Source organism: Olea europaea, chromosome 10 (assembly GCF_002742605.1).
Source record: "Olea europaea var. sylvestris chromosome 10, O_europaea_v1, whole genome shotgun sequence".
Lineage (NCBI taxonomy): Eukaryota > Viridiplantae > Streptophyta > Magnoliopsida > Lamiales > Oleaceae > Olea > Olea europaea.
The window spans coordinates 6625658-6644797 of NC_036246.1; the positions used below are offsets into that span (position 1 = coordinate 6625658).

General features: G+C 32.2%; 2 protein-coding genes across 3 annotated transcripts; both read right to left on the reverse strand.

The window, feature by feature from the left end:
* Positions 1–322: 322 nt before the first annotated feature.
* LOC111401031 (transcription factor bHLH18-like) lies at positions 323–2598 on the reverse strand. 2 transcript variants are annotated; one of them, XM_023028565.1, is made up of 4 exons: positions 2362–2596; positions 1447–1992; positions 783–1148; positions 323–687 (listed from the first exon to the last, which is right to left on the reverse strand). In XM_023028565.1, exons 1-4 carry the CDS (start codon positions 2395–2397, stop codon positions 613–615), a joined length of 1023 nt encoding a protein of 340 aa, XP_022884333.1. In that variant the 5' UTR covers positions 2398–2596; the 3' UTR covers positions 323–612. The 2 variants fall into 2 exon arrangements, with proteins under 2 accessions (XP_022884333.1, XP_022884332.1); XM_023028564.1 differs by having other exon boundaries at positions 1447–2598.
* Positions 2599–16385: 13787 nt separating this feature from the next.
* Positions 16386–18944, reverse strand: LOC111400222 (regulatory protein NPR5-like). The gene is made up of 3 exons (XM_023027649.1): positions 18759–18944; positions 17666–17724; positions 16386–16740 (listed from the first exon to the last, which is right to left on the reverse strand). Exons 1-3 carry the CDS (start codon positions 18942–18944, stop codon positions 16386–16388), a joined length of 600 nt encoding a protein of 199 aa, XP_022883417.1.
* Between the last annotated feature and the right edge of the window lie 196 nt (positions 18945–19140).

Genomic DNA, 19140 nt, shown 5'->3' on the forward strand with positions numbered 1-19140 from the left:
CCTTAAAATCAATGTTTGATTTTCACTTCAAATTATAAACAAATTATAGCCCTTGTTTGATTTTCATTACATTACATTACATTTTTCTCTCTCCTATTTTCAACCACACAATCTTCCATAAAATAATATTACACGTAAATCGAAAATTTTTCTTTCTTTTTCAACCACTCATTTTTCAAAAAACACTATTCTATACATTAAATTTTCCCCGTAATGGGGCCAAACAGGGGCATAATAAAACCCAGACAAGCTCTGGATCATTTGTCGGAAAATATTCCCACCAAATGCACAGTGAAAAAATAATAATCCCAAAAAGGGTCCAGAAGAGAAAAAAAGAAATACAAATTAACATGGTTAGGCAAGCTGCGAACAATCACATGAAAAGAAGACTATTAATTGAGAAAATTCATAATATAATATTTCTCGTCCTCTCAACTTTCCCTTGCTCAAATTTTGAACGCTTAAAGATATCGCTCAACCCTGCATGTACCCTTTTCTCTAGTTTCTCTTCCATTGATTTTCTCTCTTCCTGGAATATGGAAAGCTCAACACAATTTATGTACAAAGTGTCTCAGAATCACGGGCTAGCTCATTATTAATCTTATGCACTGGCTATGCTGTACGGTGGAGGGTCGAATCAAGAATTTTTACAATTTCTTTCGCGGTCAAGCTGGATTCTTCCTCCATCTACAAGTTAACACGTTCAGTATAAATTAGTAATTTGTAGAAATAATTAATCCACGAGCTAGCGTTCAAAATATCATCCTAAGAAGAGTAATTACCTCTGCAATAATAATAATGTCGAGGGCAAAACTTCCAAATGGCGTGACATTAATATTGACTATGGTGAGATTGAGCTTCTCTACCTCACATAATACTTTCGACAAAACCCCTTTGTGTTTCTTACTGTGGATCCTGAGATGAATGTCGTTATTGCACACTCTAGCTTCTATTTCCGGCAACTGCTGCTCGCTGGAACTGTTACTCTCGTAGGACAATCCATCATCTTCCATTAGAAGCCTCGATCTCTTGACAAGAACCACAGATTCCAGGTTTTGTTTCGTTGATTGTTCCTCGATAGCTTGCATACGCTGTTGGAGGTGTTTCAGATACTTGATAGCATCTCCCAGTACAGAAATTTTGTCCCTCTGCAACGTCAATATTTGTTATTATTTTAGTCGAAATCAGTTTGTCCTTGTTCATGAGTATTTATTTTGCTATAAATGTCATTATAAATATGCACACGGGTAAGGAAGATAGACATGGATGCTATATAGAAAGATAGTTGTCTTTCCAAAAACAGTTTTTGACAACAGCAAATCACGAGAAAACAGTTGTCTTTCTGTACCAATTTTGTTAAAAAAAAAAAAAAAAAGATATGTACTTAGCAGATTAATAATTAAAATGAAAAACAGAAAGATAAGAAGTCAATGAAAAATTCAGCACCCTCTTCAGGCCAGGAACTAGAGCTGAAAGAGCAACAAATTGCTGGCTGAGATGTTCTCGCCTCTTTCTTTCTGCAAGTATATGATCGTAGGTTTGAGATGGAGGCCTGACACGACTGGTTTTCTTTATTGTTGGTTCAATTTTTGTAACCTCTACAGGCTTTCTCAAAACTTCAGAAACTGCTGCCTTTTCTTCACTATTCATGGTGCTTAGGTTCAGTGGCTGAGGACTTTCAAAAGAATTCACACTGCCAAAATTGAGAATGATTGGAGTGGAAGAAGAAGGAAACGGATCAGGATTAGGCCTACAGAAGTTATAATTGTTAGTCTCTTTCTGCTTCGACGGTTGTTCGATGGCAACTTCATTTTTTTCCATGCACGAGGAAGTGCGCAAATTGGTGGAAGAGCTGCTACTCCGAATCAGACTTGATGAGCAATTACTTTGTGGAGACAAAGTGGGGGATTCTTCTCCAAGAAAAGCAGCCAAGTCTTCATCAAATGAGTCAGTGAAATCACATCGATCCTCGAAAATTGAATTTTCCACTCCCTGTAAAATTAATGACTCAGTCATGTTCTTAAATTTTGCATTGTCTGTTTGGATCATGCGTGCATTAAATATTCTTCTCTTCAATGTGTATTCATATTAATGCTTGTAAATGTGACACCATTATGGCCATTATAAGTAATATTATGGTAATAATTATGTAAGAGATGATCATAGATTCATAGCTATTATACGAAGGGTTAAGATTTGTTTTCCACTTCATTATCCAGGGGAAAAGTAAAGCTTTGTCTTCTTCTGCACTTTCAGAAGTAGGAATCGCAGGAAAAGGAAAGGCTAAGTTTCAGTAGCCATTAACCCGAGAGAGAGAGAGTATTATAGAACGACGTACTTCAGCTAGGTGAAGTTTCTTACTAGTTCTGAGAACCACGAGACCGTTGAGTAATCCATCTACTATGCTCTGCTTCTTCTTTCCTTCTGAATTTCTGCAGCACCACGTGCTAAAAGAAAATAAAGAGCATGCAGCTAAACAATAGAGAGTTTTCAAGCTTACCTCCCTTGTCAGCCTCACTGTGATTCCAAGCTTTCCTCTTTATATAGAGAGATGATATCAGCAATGGGTAACTGATGAAAGGAATTTCTTTTCCTTTAATTTTGTGTATGTACTCATGTATACTAGTACAAATAGTATGTACATTTAAGTATAAGCTGTCTATTAAGGGTTGTTCGACAAAATTTTTGATAAAAATTTTAGTAGATATTATAAAAGCAAAAAAAAAAAAAAATGATAATTGTACAATAAATTGCAGGTGCCAAGATAGTACTGATTGATTGTTTTAACTTAATTTTCTGTCCAAAATTCAATTAAATGTTGTCATGTGGCATTCTATAAGCAACACGTAATTGGTTGTTTTAAGTTAAATTTTTGTCCAAAATTCAATGAAATGTTGTCATGTGACATTCTATACATAGCACCTAATTGATTGTTTTAACTTTATTTGTTGTCTAAAATTCAATGAAATGTTGCCATGTCACAATCGATAAACTCAGTCTACATGCAACATTATTCTTATAAAATTGATAAAAATTATGGATCTCATAAAACATTTGGTTAAAATTATTATTATTATTTTCTTTTTTTGGGTAGTTGATGTAAGAGGATTAGGAAAAATTTTGTGTATTCCTCTATTCTATTTGAAAAGAAAATAATTACAACATTGTCTAAAACGCTTTGGTGGAGCTTGTGCCACGCAATGGAAATTGCATTCATTGATTTGCACTTTGTGACAAAAATGTTATTGTTATTTCATGCTTCTCTGCATTAATTGAATAATGTTGGAAGTTTGTTAATGCAATGAACGATCGAAAATTATAGTAAAATACATTTTGTGACTCATATTTCTTGCAAAATTATTTTTGCAACAAAATCTCTATTTATGCAACAACATTTTTTTGCCAAGATTTCGACATTTTTTCATAGTATCATTAGTTACATTATGAAAAGACCTGTGATTCAACTCATTTCTTATCAATTATATCATTTTTCATATATTCATTTCTCACCGCTAACCTAATGTAAGTTGTATTTAATTTATTATTATTATGATTTTTTTTTTTTTTTGGACGTCTCAACCACTTTGCCAAGGCTTAACAGTGTCACTCTCTGCTACGACCGGGTGGCTAAACATCCACCTTTCTCCACTTTTTTGCGGATCGCATAAATTATTTTGTGATTCGTCCTTGTCATTTCTGTTATCTGGCCGACTTGGTTTTGAATGCAACCATCTTTCCTCATTTGCGCTGAAGGCACATAAAATGTTTGACAGAATTTTTACAGAAAAATACTTGACAAATTTTCGTTGATTTTTGACAGAACAATAGCACAAAATGCAATGATATTTTTTCGAACAAAGTACCAAAGCTACTTTAGATGTGTTTGAATGGACGACTCATGTTACATTAATTTAACGTGGATATGATATTAAATCAACGTTAATTTGACAATCTAGTTGATAGGTGATTAGTTTATCGGTGATAAGTAAATGTTTTGAGTACAGTTTTATATGAGTTAATTACATGAATGGTTACCAAATTTTACCATACGTCACTACTTAATAATTGAACTTAAAAATGTATCTCAACAATTATTAAAATATAAATCGTGTTACTCATCCATCACTCAAATGGAAAAATCCATTAAGTTCAACAAACGGCGTCAATTTGAATGATGGATAGGTAATACGGTACATAGTTCAGTGAAAATTGAGACACATTTTTTAGTTCAATTATGAAATAGTAACACTTGGCGAAATTTAGTGACCATTGAGATATATTTTTAAGTTCAATTATTAAGTAGTAACAATTTTTTTCCTCAAATTGACCTCTATGAAAGAAAAAGCTCAAGAAAATGAAGGAAATTTTTTTATTTTTATTTGATATATAGTTCCCATCACAATGAAAAGTACGTTTAATCTTTAAATCAACGAGTATTAGTTCACTGTAACTCGAATTTCGTATAAAAAGATTGAAAGAGAAACAGTATGAACACTGAAAGAAAATGATAGAGAAATTTTTTTAAAAAAATAAAAATATTCGAATTAGTGCCAATGTAAATGAGGTTGATTTGATTTTAAACTTTTTTTCCTTCATTTTTTTTTTTTTTTGTTTCTTCTTTCACGGAGATTGATTTGAGAAAAAAGAAATTATTACTACTTAATAATCGAATCTAAAAAAATTTTAAAAATACAAAAATATTCAAATTATTACTGCTTCATTTTTTTAGTTCAGCTATGAATAAATAACATTTAGCAAAGTTCAGTGATCATTGTAATACATTTTTAAGTTTATTTATTAAATAATAGCATATGGTAAAGTTTAGTAACCATTCATGTAATTAATTCAATCTTACATCTTCTATCTTGTCGGTTATAAATTTACATATATTTGAGGAAAAGCATCTCTGTGTCTGGAATTAGTTTCCCGTCACTAGACAGTGGGCCAATGTTCTTAAAAAATTGTTTCAATAATAGTTGGGAAAATGACAAAAGATACAACCTTAATTTCAAATGCTTTAATTGACGATCCAGAATATAAAAGAGGAACAAATAAATAAATAAATAAATTTAAAGATTGCTTTAATCTTTTGTATCTATATATCCAAATAAAATTCTGAAACAAGTGAAATGGTTGTTTGCTAATGAAAACGAAAATTGATTGGATTGTGCTTGGTGAACAAAATTTGTGTACATAAGAGTGGGATCTGCACGAGATGAGCCACTTGTCATCTGAGTGGTGTGAGCACCCCTATGTATATAAATTATGTACATCAAGAATTGTTCAAATTGACTAATTAATAAATTGGAAACTTTTAGAGGAATTTTATTTATTTGTTTGAAAATCCTATGTTGTTTAAATCATCCAAGATTATTTTACTGTTAAAAAATCTGCTTTTTCTTTCATATAATTCATCATATTATTCGAAGATTTTGATTTTAAAAAAAATCATAAAAACTTTGGTCGACTAGATCTTTTAGTCTAGCCAATAATATTCCTACTTTAGTCAATAAACATGTAAAATTGACCAATACAATTAACTTTACTCGACACGATAAACTCGATCCTTAATTTGGTTAAGCATAACCCTAAACTAGACGACATAAGTCTAGGATTTGATCTCCCGCAAGAGTTATTAGAACTCTCCTCTATCTCGTCAATGTAGACCTAACCAAGAAACCCACTTGTCTCGATATAAATAATTCTAATTTGATTTTTAGTTCTAGCTATATAATTTAACGTTAATTGGGTTTTAAAATTATTTTTATATAACCAATATATCAGCCATAAAGATATACACGAATTTACATGAATTAATGCAATTGGACAAATTTGGATCATGTCCCCTCCTAGATTTGTGGTTCAAGGAGAGAAAATAAGATGAGCATTCATGGAATAAAATTTGCAGACTAAATAATTTAGGTAATTATATCAATACCACAATTTTGATCTTTTTTACCAATTTTAATTTCAGTGAAGGTGCCTAATTTTACCCATTGTTGCACTTATATCTCTAATTTTATTTTGTCGTATATTCGCAACTTTTATAATTAGAATATCTTGTCCCCGACAGTCAAAAGATTCATTAGAAAAGAAAAAAAAAATACTTATCCACGTATTTCTAATTAAGAAAGATAAATAATAAATAAAAATATTTGACAAAATAAGTAACAAATATACACACACACACACACAAATTGTTGATGATTTTTATTTTTTTTGTACAAAAAATTCATTAGGAGGACATATAAGGCACATTTTTCCAATAAGAAAAAAAATAGAAATAACAACAATTTAATAAAATATTTACCGCTCATTTTAAAGTACATAACTAAATATTTGGACAAAAACTATCATCGAAAACAAAATGTGGACATGAAAGTTGAAAGCGTAAGTGCAATAACAAAAACTATTCATCGTAATTAAAATGTGGCACAACCTCAAATTGAAAAAATGTCCCTTCTCTATACTCTTGTCGACTTCTAACATTACAGAAACAGTGACGATATTCTGCAGGGGACCAGCAAGAGGTTTACTCTTTTTGTTTTTGGGTTAAATGCAGATTGCGAAATTATGCTGAATCCTTCGTATTTTTGAATTTCAAGCAATTTGCACGTTTTTGAATTTATATGGAAATAATTCGAGTTTTGGTCCCAGAATTTGTGGAGGTGGGGTTGATTTTTGCACAGCAATAATTACATGGCCACATGGAGTGTGGACCCAAATGCAAGACAAGCATGGACCAAATTTTGTCTACTTCGAAACTGATTGACACCAGTGGATCTTCTCTAGCCCTTATTTGACAGTTTCTATATATTTTTTATTTGGAAGAACAAGTTTTCAAATAGTAAATTTTTGAAAATGTATGATTAAAAGTAGGGAAGAATTTTAGATATACGTAAAAAAATATTTTATAAATAATGCTATTCATAATCGTTCATTGTGATAATCACCCTATTTGATATCTTACATGACAGTTTATAATTTGATGTATTAATGTGATAATTGTTTCTTACCTCATATATCAAATCACTAACCGTCGTATATATATCACGTAGGACGATTGTGACAGTGAATTTTTATTTACTGTTAGGGACCTAAAATTACCGATTACATTTCTTTCTATTTTGTTTTTCAATTTCCCGTGATTTTTATTTACTGTTAGGGACCTAAAATTACAATTTTGTATATGTTGGTGGTTCAGAACCTCACTTTAAATGTTAGGGAAATGTGTTTCTACGCTACCTAAAAACTTAAGGAGTTCATCCCTGATTTTCCTTGTGAGTAGTGTTGGGGGAGGAATTGTTTGGCAATACCTAATATCTTGTGTTACTTCCTTTCAAGACGTTCAATATTTATGCCCCGTTTGGTGTCCTTTTTTTTAAAATGTATTTTTTCTCTCTTTTTTTCAACCACACATTTTTCATTAAAATAATATTACACGTAAATCAAATTTTTTTTTATTTTTCAACCACACATTTCCCATCAATTTATTCTTTCAAAATACATTTTTACATAAAAATGACTCTCAAATACCAATCTTTCATGATGTTTTGATGATAGGTACTAGTACATTGAATTCTTAGAAAGGCTAAAACTTCAAGGAAATGAAGTATTAGAACCCACTATGACCTTTAATGATGTGATATGATTTTACAAGAGGGACAACTAGGAAATAGAAAAATAGAGCCAGTGTGTGATTGAATACATAATTCACTGACTCATTCATATTCAAAAACCTGGTCCCGTGGATTGGACATGCATTAAATGTTCTTGGTTTATGCTTTCTAATCAAATCATATGAATTCAATTTACCAAACCAGAAATTAATATTAATAAGTGCATTTTGTGTACTTATTTGAACTATATTACTAAGTTTTTATATCATAAAAATGTTTATTTTTACTTAACATTGGTTAATTTTCATTTATGTCAGTGATGGAGCTATTTCTAAGCAAGTGGAAAAGAGAAATGGTGAAATTCAAAGTATAAGGACTAAATCGTAACATTTTAATAGTTGATTCAGACCATAAAATGAAGATTAAAAATGTTACAGGTTCAATTGGATGTCATTAGAAGTTGAAGGGTTAAAATTGTAAGAAAAAAGATTTAAAAGAATCAAAAGTTCAATTTGGGGACTAAAATACAACGTTTGAAAGTTTATACATCTAGACAACTGCCAATTATATTTTCCGAGCGACCACCCAACCATGAAATTCAAATACTGAGGCTTGAAGAGATGTCTGGACGACTTTAACACATCTTAACAGGGGCGTGTGCTATATATTGTGATCATCACCTGTCTAGATTGTAGTGAACTTCATAACTCATTAAAAAATGATAATTGCTTCTTTCCTTATGATATGTAAAACTACTCTGTTACTTGTCTAAGCCTATGTTTTGCTTGATATTTATGAACTGTTTAAAAATACCAAATCAGTTTTTTTGTCTGCATATTTTGATGGACTTACATACACTACCTACTTATTCATTAGTTATGTCGAGATATTATAATTAAATGCGTATTTATAGTTCCAAACATGCTATACGTATAGAGAACTTTTGTTGATTTATGATCTTTATGAACTTGTTTGTGTGGTAAGAGATAATAATATTAATAAATAGTGTATGAAGAGTTTAAGTTTTGATTTTTATTTCATATGCAAGAAAAACAAAGTAATAAATTCTTCAAAACAATGCTGCGAGTGATGACTAGTGAAGATAACGTCAATAATGGGATAAAATATACATGTATTATGTATATTTTAAAAAAATTCAAAAATTTTACATAGATTTGATGAAAATTATGAAAATTTCAAAATACTGCGGGGCAGGTCATCACACCCCACTCCTTTGGGCTCCACCACTGGTTGGTGGAGTCACAAACTAAATTTCATGGGGACCTAATTTAATTACGGAAAACTCTTCCAAACGAAATATAATATAAAGAATACAAAAATAAAAGTCATACAGAAATATATTTTCCACATTTAATTGGGCCCAGGGACCTTAACGACCACACCTCCCTTTGCCACTCCTTGTCCAGCACTAATCAATGACATATTCTCACCAAGTTTGAGAACCAAGAACCCTGCTATGTGTTGTGTGTGGCCCTGTACAACCATCATTTTCAAAGATGCAATTATCAGTACAACTCCATAAGTTATAGCATCCATTCACACAAATGGAGGAGAAAGAGAAGGAAGAAGAAGAGATTTTAACTTATGAACAACTCATTTATATCACATTAAAAATTTATCCAAGCATTAATTTTTTAACATACATGAAAATGATCTACGGCAATAACAGATGGAAAGCACATTGCCATAAATCTGAAAACGAGCTACTTCACTGCTCACTTTCTTCACAGTTGGCTCACTAATCACTCAAATTTTTTACTCTTTATATAGTGTTACGCCTCACCCATAAGGCCATCAAAATGTCCTACATGGTAAGCAAATGTGGAGCCCTTGCACCACGTCAAAAACATCGCTAGACTATTCTAACTGAACTCCTTTGGGATGGCCGAGCCAATATGTTTACCAACCCCGCTAACCATGCTGACCCCGTGAGGAGGAGTTGAGCTACAGATGGAGACGAGGGCATAAAGGGAACTTAGGGCAAGATCTCCTAAATAATCTACAGTATGTAATTGATGTGATAATTCATTGCTGTCACCGCCATTTCCAACCCACCAAGTCAAGTTAAAAGCCACAAGCTAGGCATTAAGAATGATAATATGGTATTGACATTTAATGCTTATAATTGATTGATGTATAAGATAAGAGGTATCAACCACACGGATGAGTCCACATTCCTCTTCATCCAACTACTTCCATTCTTCTCCTTTCATTATAAAAGCTCACACTTAATATCATTTCAACTCTCAAACCATAATACTGTCGTATCACTGTTTTATTTATCATTCCCCAAAGTTGATCCCCCTTTTTTATATCGGAGGCTCGTGTCTAAAGCCCCTCACACTCATATATTCATTATCTCAACTAACTTGAACGTCAGAGTGCGCGCAGTCAATTCCATCCCCACTGGATGAGGTCACGTGTGGCTAACAGTTTGTCCAAATGTGTAAGAATTAGACTTGCGTGGATGTGAGAGAGATATGTTGGCCACATTAGAGGTACATTTTTTGTTGTTAACCGATTACGCCTAAAGTATAATGCGGTGATTGTAGTATAGATTTTGGGTGTCGATTCCACAGGAAGATGGAAAATTTCACCAAGGATCAAACAAAGTAGGATTTTCGTGATTTTATGTGAATGTAGATTGTCAATTGGAATGAAATTTAATTATCAATAAGTGAAATTAATGAAGTGTTGGAGTTCCCTCAACTGGATTGGGCCATCAATATCAACAATTCATGGCTTTTTACTCAATTAGAGTTTTCATCACAAACCTCTAATCAGAATATTTAACAATGAAGATCAATTAATTTTCAAGTGTAATTCTAAGATCTAGACTTTTGGAAACCCTTCTCACACATATTTATTGGACTAAGATTAAAAACGACCATATACACAATGCATAAGACAGTAAATAATCCACCAATAAAATTTAATGAAATTGAAATTCAACAATTAGTTTAATTTTACAATAAAGAAAATGAAATTGAGTCTATCAAGAGTATATTAAAAGTTAAATCAATTCCAAGCAATTTCATGAAAGAAAATCTAGATCTATAAGTGTTAGACAATAAAAGTACCAATTTGCATGAATAATTGATGTGAAATAGCCAAATCCAATGAGTTTCTTTGTAGCTTCATCTTGGAATTTAGTTCTCCATGGATTTCTTGAGCCAAACTTAAGAGAAAATTGATAGGAGATGAATAATAAACAATCTGGGATGGAATAGGGTTAAAAACGAGTGCCAAAACGCGATTCCATAACAGGTTGGACAAATTAAGGAAACTAAATTTTCAGCCAAAATTTATTCTATGTCACTGCTTTCAGTATTTTGGCTATAACTTTCTTTCCCAATATCCGATTAAGGCAATTCAAAGTGCGTTGGAAAGCTAACACAAAGGGCTACAAATTTGCTAAATAGCTCTTTCCAAATTCGAATGTTTACTAGGTCAAACATTGATCTCAATCTCTGGTTCAAAATATGGAAAATCCTCACATGGTTGAAATTTGTTTTGTGAATATGTTAATGGTCATATTTCACTTGTTTTGACTTCTAATTGCACCTAATTGACTCCTAACTTTCTCAAATCATCATTCAATCGCCCTTTCATCTTTGGATTATTTACAACTTGATCCCTGAACTTTCACTTTCTTTCATTTTGGTCTTTTTCGCTCTTTTCTTCTAAATTTCATATTTTCTACCAAAATACAACCTGAATCAAAGTATAAGTATAATGAGTGCATTTTAACATCAAATAATCACACCAATGCAATAATTAAGAGGGAAAAATATTATATTTTACACTCTTATCATCAACATATAGAGATTTCACTAATTGTACAAAACTATACTCAAGAAAGCTCCCCCAACCAACTTGTAGCAAACATGCATTTTATTTCCTACTAGTGTCAAAAATTAAACAACCAAACAAGTCATTGAAGATTAAATTTACTTGATATCAGCAAAATATTATGTACGTGATAGGTCTTGATGAGAAAAGGTTAAGTCTCGCATTACCCATTTGTTAAAATTATGTACATACACGCTATTGATGAGAAAATGAACACACTATGTCCGCAAAAAATATGTTAAAGACTAAGTTTAAATAAATAACCATAATTCATGTCTAATAGCTTGAGCATGATTTATTTATTTATTTATTTTTAATGTTTTGAACAAAGTACATCTATAACTTCAAAAATAAAAATACTAACTATTATTTCATAATATAATTAATTTATCTTTAACATTATGTTGAAAATGATTTTACTATTGAAGTTAAGGTAAGCTAATTTGAAAACTATAGTAAATATATAACATTGTGTTATTACCTTATCATGAGATTAGTACTTATAGGAACATAAATGAATAACATATTGCATCATTTGTAATTGTAAACCATCTGTCCACCAATACTCCCCTCAAGTTGTTGCAAAGAGATTAAGAGAGAACAACTTGGACAACATCTCTCAGAATTTGGCAGTAGCCAAGGTTCTAGTGCATTTATTGGCTAATTGCTGATCACTTTGAAAAAAGGTATACAAATTGAATTATTTTGTACCTTAGTCCTAACAAAGTGGCAATATACTTCAATATACATGACTGCTTGATATCACAAAACAATTTTGTATCTCCAAATTATGCGGAAGTACTTCAATTCCTTCCACAAAGCTCACATCCAAATGATTTCACTGGTACTACCCATAATCGAATATTTTGCTTCTGCACTTGACTTGGCAACCATATGTTGCTTCTTACCTTTTTCGAGTTTCATCATAAAAAGACTTTAATCAGACAATTCTTTTAGTATATTAAAAAAAATAATGTATATTCTTTATATAATAAATGTTCATAATTTACAAGACATTTACCATTAAAATATATATTTATGTGTTACAAATTGTGTATGAGACTCCTAAAGATAACACAAAGAATTATTTTTTTTATTGGACCATCATGTGACTACGTCACAAAAAAATTGATTAATATATTGTATGAAGATGACATTGCTTGAAAGCTATAACAAGACGACATGAAACATACTTTTTAGAATTGTGATATTGAAAATATTGACTTACAAGACGTGGATTACTCCATACAAGAATTTGCATTGTTGGAAATCAAGAAGAGTAATTTGTCTCAATGGATTTTTTTGATAAGATTTTAATGAGATATTATTTTATTACTTTAATTTTTTCTAATTAATTGTACCTTTTTTCTTTCATTTGATATTTTTGTTTTGTTGAATTTTTGTCAAACTAAATTTTAACAAGACAATTATTATGCAGATAGTCGTCAAAGAAGATGTTATAAAATTATGGAATAACTGTTAGGGTGTATTTGATTGCCAATATTTTTCATGAAAATGTGTTTTTTCCACTTAAATTCCTACTTTTGTACTATTTGACTGACTTTTGTTCCATGGAAAATATTTTCCTACTTTTAGTCATGTGACCATATTTTCCTCAAAATCAAGGAAAATATTTTCTTTAAGAGAAGGATAATTTTATTTTCTAAAGAATTTACCCTCTCTTTCTCTCTCTCATCTACTCACCAATAAAAATCAGACAAGTATAATATTTTCTAGGTTGAAAATTAAATCAATTAAATACATTTAATTGACAATTTTCATAAAATAAGTCTGGGCAGTTGGATTACTTAGAATTTATTTTGTTTTCATACAAATTTCATGCTTGCAATCAAACGCATCTTTAGTAATTTATTAGCATAATTAGATAAGTTTTATATATTCTAGAAAAATTCTATTCAGATTGTAACTCCCATTGTCGACTCTAATACTTTTTACTATGTTCTTTTTTTCCTCTTTAGTTACATAAAAATAAGATTACTTTTTGTAACGATTTATTTAGCCTCTGTTTTACAAATTTATAAGCAATTTATAAAGAAGAATAATGAATCTGACGAAATGTATGAATAATAATGTGTAATAGTTATGAATTTATAATTGAAATTGATATTTGATTTTAACTAAATTTATAAGCCATTTATAAATTGACTTGCTAATACGAATTAATCCTCCAATAATTCCTTGGAAAATTAAAATGAATGCCAAGGCCACACATGCTTGACTTTGCAGTACACCTAACCTTGATCGATGGTGTCATTTGAGAGTACATGGCGAAATTAAATAATATACCCAAAAGAGACGAAACGATCCGAACCTTTTCCGATGAAGGCAATTAATAAATTGGACACGTACTTCATTTTTTCACACCTAACCTAAGAGAATCTATCTCCTCATTTTTTGGAGTATATCTAATTGTTGAGCCCACCAGAGAGTAGTTATTGAAAATGCAAATACTTTTTGATTAACAGGGTGGGCCCACACGGGGTCATGTGGGGTCAAATGACCCCACAGTTTTTCCCCCTTTTTTTCCTTTTTTTTTTTTAAATTTTCTGGTGCTGAAAAGGTTATTTGGGTTTGGGGTTCCAAATTCCAATTAATCATTCACTTCAATCCATTAATCCTATGAATTTATTTTCCTTAATGATATGTTGTTCGAAAAAAATTTCATTTTTGACCCCACAGTCCGAAGTCTCTAGATCCGCCCCTGTTGATTAATACTATCACGCATTGTTTAACTAATAATTGCAGTGACATAAAACTTTTGTTTACGATGACCATTCGATAATTAGAATCCAATTCAAATAATTTGGACCGCCCATCGCGATTCATTTTACATAAATAGATTGGACCCGTCATTTCGTATTACTCCATTTGGCATAAGAACCACCATGTTAATGTGTATGAAAGATTTAATGGACTGTATTTACTGTAAAAGTGTTGTCAAATTCTTATTATCAAACATGTTATTAGAGTTCAATCAATTGATCAAGTATATCAAATCTAACTCAAATACATGTAATTAGGAATGTTAACGAATCAAGTCGAGCCAAAACTCGAAATTGGAGCTGCCTGCAGATTGGATTTCATTGGTAGGGAACAACTTATCTTATTAGATAGGGGAAAGCAAGAGCTTAAAAGGTTCGATTTTTCTAGCTTTAGCCAAGTTGAGCAATAAAAAATTTAGTCTCGACCCTAGGCTTTAGGAATGTCAATTGGATCGAGCCGGCTCGGCTCGTCAAAGCTCGGCTCGTGGGTTGTTCGGGCTGGTCAAATGACAAGCCCGAGCTCGCCGAGCCTACGAGCCCAAGAGCCGGCTCGTCCAAAAAGTGGGAAAAAAAATTTTTTATCAATAAAATTTGAAAATTTTGCAAAAAATAAATAAATAAATAAATAAAAATTCAAGAGTTCGCGAGCCGCTCGTGGCTCGGCTTGGTCCCACGAGCAACGAGCCGAGCCAGAGCTCGGCTCGTAAAAAACGAGCCACGAGCCCGAACCCTAGCCCGAGCCGAGCTCATGGGTTAACGAGTCGAGCCGGTTCAACTCGACCCACTGCCATCCCTACTAGGCTCACTCTTTTATTTATTTATTATAGAGCTACCTACCTTTTAGACAACTAAAAGATGTCTTAGTGTGCCTTGTTAAGGCGGCACATACAACTGCCAATCAAGGTAGCTACCTACGTTGTACAGTTGGCAGCTAATTTTTTATTTTTTGATAAGGTTTTGCAATTATTTATTTATTTATTTATTTATCTTTCAGGCTTGACTCATTACGAGTAAAAAATGACCTGTGTCGGACTCGAGTCGATGCCCTAAAATGGGGCTCAACTCGGGCTTTTCTAGGGTCGAGTCATGGGTTGCTCGAGTCGACGAGCGAAATTAACACCTTTATCTGTAATCACAATGAGGATTAAATTAGTCAAAATCAACGAAAGAATATGTGATTAGTAACGTAAATGAAATAACTTTATAGAGTTAATTGTTCCAATAATAACTAAATTTAGGTCAATGTCTTTGATTAGTCACTAAAGTTTAAAATATTGAGTTTTGGTCACTGAACTTAAGTCAATATTTTTTATTGCTCAATGAACTTAGGTCCATGTCTTAGATTGTTCATAGAAATTTAAAATGTTGAGTTTTTGCTATTAGACTTTGAAATATGCCGTACTTTACTCACTAGCATGATTGTTGAATTTTGAAAAATATCGAATTTATAGTGAGTAATGTATAATATTTTTCAAAATTCAGTGACTGATTTACAATATTTTTCAAAGTTCAGTGGTCAAAACTCGACATTTTAAACTTCAGTGAGCCATTGAAGACATGGACCTAAGTTCACTGTCCAAAACTCGACATTTAAACTTTAGTGCACAATCAAAGACATCGACCTAAGTTCGGTGACCACTAGAGCAATTAACTCAACCTTATAACTTCAGTGATAATTTATTTTAAACAAAAATTCAATGATTAAAATCACACATTTCAAAAGTTTGATAACCAAATAACCTTAAAGTTTGAACTTGATTTCCAGAGTTCAATTGTTTTGGCTTTGTTGACATTGAGGTAAAGCGATCACGGAACTTAATAATTGAATTTCAAAATGTATCTCAATTGTCACAGAAAATTACATTTTGTTATTCATCCATCGCTGCTTGGATTCCATCTCTTCCACTAGACAAAATTGCCCACTTGTTGCATGACAATCTTATGTGGCAAACTTTGGACGTTAAACAAGAGTATGTCACATTTTACCTTTTTAAGCCAAAGCTTTATTCACTTCTATCACCATCAAAGTTATACACATTAGCCAATGACGAACGTAGACATTTTAAATTAGGGGAACACGATCGAACTTGCAAAAAAATTGTTAAAAACTTCAAAGCCACCATGGCCAGAGACACCATTTCAAAGGCAATGTGGAGTGGGGGGTTTTGGCCTGCTGGGCAGCAAAGTTGTTTACATCAGCTACACCAAGTTCAAGCAATGGTTTTACCACTTCCCGGTTGCAATTCTCAACTGCATAATAGTGCAAGGCCAATGCATTATCAAGATTTAGGCCTTCTTCCATTACCATAAGCTTATTAAGTTCCGCATTAGAAGAGTAGAGGGCTCGTAAAATTTGACATATTTTTTGGTCTTCAAGATTGGAGACAGCACCACTGAGATCATCGTAGTGTGGCATTAGGGAGCGGGCAAGGGACGACTTGAGACGGAGCTCTTCAAATCTTTGGCTACAACATCAATATGGAGGTGCTTGGCTAAAACTTCTGGGGGGAGGCCAGATTTCGCAAGATGGGAACAAGTAGTCTATAACAAGTGCATATCTTGTTTTCTTGAAGCTATCAAACTTTCATTACACCCTCAATTGATGCCTTCTCTGCCATATTTGCCAAATAATTCTTCATTCCCAACATAAATAAATTAAACTAAAATTCTCAAAAAAAGTTTTCCATCAAAGCAAATTGCAGAATGGTTTTAATTAGTCTGATTTTTTTATTAAAAAAAAAATTAAGTTGGTGGGTCACGTGACCCCGCTAAGACCCTCCGGGGTCCTCTGGTTAGGTATCTGGATGTTTCAATTCATCATATCTCACGACTTTCTCGATACGCAGAAAATGATATAGTACTTTTCACATTAACTGTTCACCGAAAATTGCAGGTAGATTTAGACATACAAATTTTTTGCTTCTCATCTACTTAACTCTTCATATTATTTATATTTTATTAATAGTTAGTCATTTTCAAACAAATTTTCTGGCAAAATTTAATTGTACAAATGATGATAAGAAGAGGCACATGCACAATTTTAGACCTTGTGTGGTAAAAGATCCAATTGTGAAACCCCATTTTATTTGTTTTTCTTTTTCATTTGTAATCCTATGTGAGAGACCAACATGCGGTCCCATGTCTTTATTTGGTGCGTTAAGAGTACCTTTATCATGATAAGGTGCTCAGTTTCATTCCAAACACTTGAACGTTGTAAAATAACACACGCACACACAGAGAGACACAAAGCAATAAAACCCAATAATTGGGATTGTACTTCAACTTCACCTAGTTAAACTTGATAAATATTATTTTATTTGTATTTAAAAGTTGAAGTTATTAATGAAAATAAATTTATGTGAACTTTTGAAAACGCGATAAATATCATACATTTGTGTTTTGTCTTTCGGTCCTTGTTTATGTCCACGCATGCTACAATCATATGAATACTATCGTACGAAACAATTATGAGTGATTTAATTATTACGAGTAATGAGTGATACTCTGACTCCTAGAAACTCTTTTATTGAAAGTCTAGCTTTTCAATCTAAAATCAATAATTGTGACTAATCAAGTCTTCTCCAGGTTACATCAGTATCTAATTCTTGGCCTCCTCATATGGTGCCACTGCCATATAGGATTTTGCAGGATTGAACAATGGCTATATAACAGTTGTTCTGCACGCCCAGACTCAAAGCTTGGGCTAAATACAGGGGGGGCCAAATCCTCCAATAGGGGGCGCCATGTATTTAGCCCTGACTTTGAGCCTGGACAAGAAGTATTTTTCGCTATATAATACCAATTTATATGTGATGGTAAAGTCAGAATTCTCACAAGGGGAAGCAAGAAAAAATTGTTATGAATGGCAAATATACATTTATTTTGTATATTAAAAAATTCAATTTCAAAATGTTTTAGGATTGGTCGCCACTCCCATGCCCTTTGACTATGCCAATATAGAAATAAAGAATGATGCTAAGCATGTAGTGTTACAAAACATTACTTAGCTCCTATGTGATGTAATCAAGGACGAATTCAGACAGTTTCAACTATGGAGTCAAAAATGAAATTTTTTTCAAACAATGTATTATTAACGAAAATAAGACCACATGCTACTACAATAGAATTTGGGTTTGGACTTTTTAGGCATTGGGTTTGGGAAATTAATTGGGTTGGCTCATTACTTTGACAGAAAATTACGTTTTAAGCAAGAGGAAAAAAATCCAAAAAATAGTGAGGTCATTTGATCCAGCATGAGCCCATGCGGGTCCGCTAGTGGATGTAACTTAAAAAATCGATAAAAATTTAAGTCAGCAATTAATTTTAACAACACATTCTATGAGATTCACAAATTTATCAATTTTTCAATCACATTTCATCAAATTTGATCAAAATCTACTAAAAATTTGATTTTTCCTGCACCAAAAACGGGGCTTATATTAAAATGAAAATTAACCTCAAATTAATTCATCGGCTATCGTACATATGCATTATTAACATAAATGTCACAAGGTGCAATAATAGATTTTAATTCAACTGCATGTCTTGGGATGGAATCCACAACCATTTTGTTGATTGTATCTTGTATAGTACACTGGACCCAATCGTAACCTGAAAAATCCTTGATTAGATGTAAAGATGAAGGACACAAATCCTGACCAATTGGCATCTCTTAACTTATTGGATTCGAGTTTTGGGCTTCATCATCGATTTATTAGGCAATAGGAAATACTCCAATTTCGTTGTAAAAGTTGCATTAGAGCCCAACAATGTTCATGGCTCAGTATCCAACACGGTGAAGGGCTATAAACATAAAGGAAATCGGGCAACTTACAAAAATACATTTAAAATTAGGAGTGTTTAAA

Excerpts from the sequence above, each read along its gene's own strand:
- LOC111401031 (XM_023028564.1), bottom strand. The coding sequence starts at position 2,049 with ATGATCCAAACAGACAATGCAAAATTTAAGAACATGACTGAGTCATTA. Across the intron at positions 1,149-1,446 it reads TAGTTCCTGGCCTGAAGAGG|AGGGACAAAATTTCTGTACT; the intron begins GTGCTGAATTTT and ends TTGACGTTGCAG. Across the intron at positions 688-782 it reads ACATTATTATTATTGCAGAG|ATGGAGGAAGAATCCAGCTT; the intron begins GTAATTACTCTT and ends GTTAACTTGTAG.
- LOC111400222 (XM_023027649.1), bottom strand. The coding sequence starts at position 18,944 with ATGCCAATTGGTCAGGATTTGTGTCCTTCATCTTTACATCTAATCAAG. Across the intron at positions 17,725-18,758 it reads TTTATGTTAATAATGCATAT|TATTCATATGATTGTAGCAT; the intron begins GTACGATAGCCG and ends TTCGTACGATAG. Across the intron at positions 16,741-17,665 it reads CCGAAAGACAAAACACAAAT|CCAAAGATTTGAAGAGCTCC; the intron begins GTATGATATTTA and ends TTGATGTTGTAG.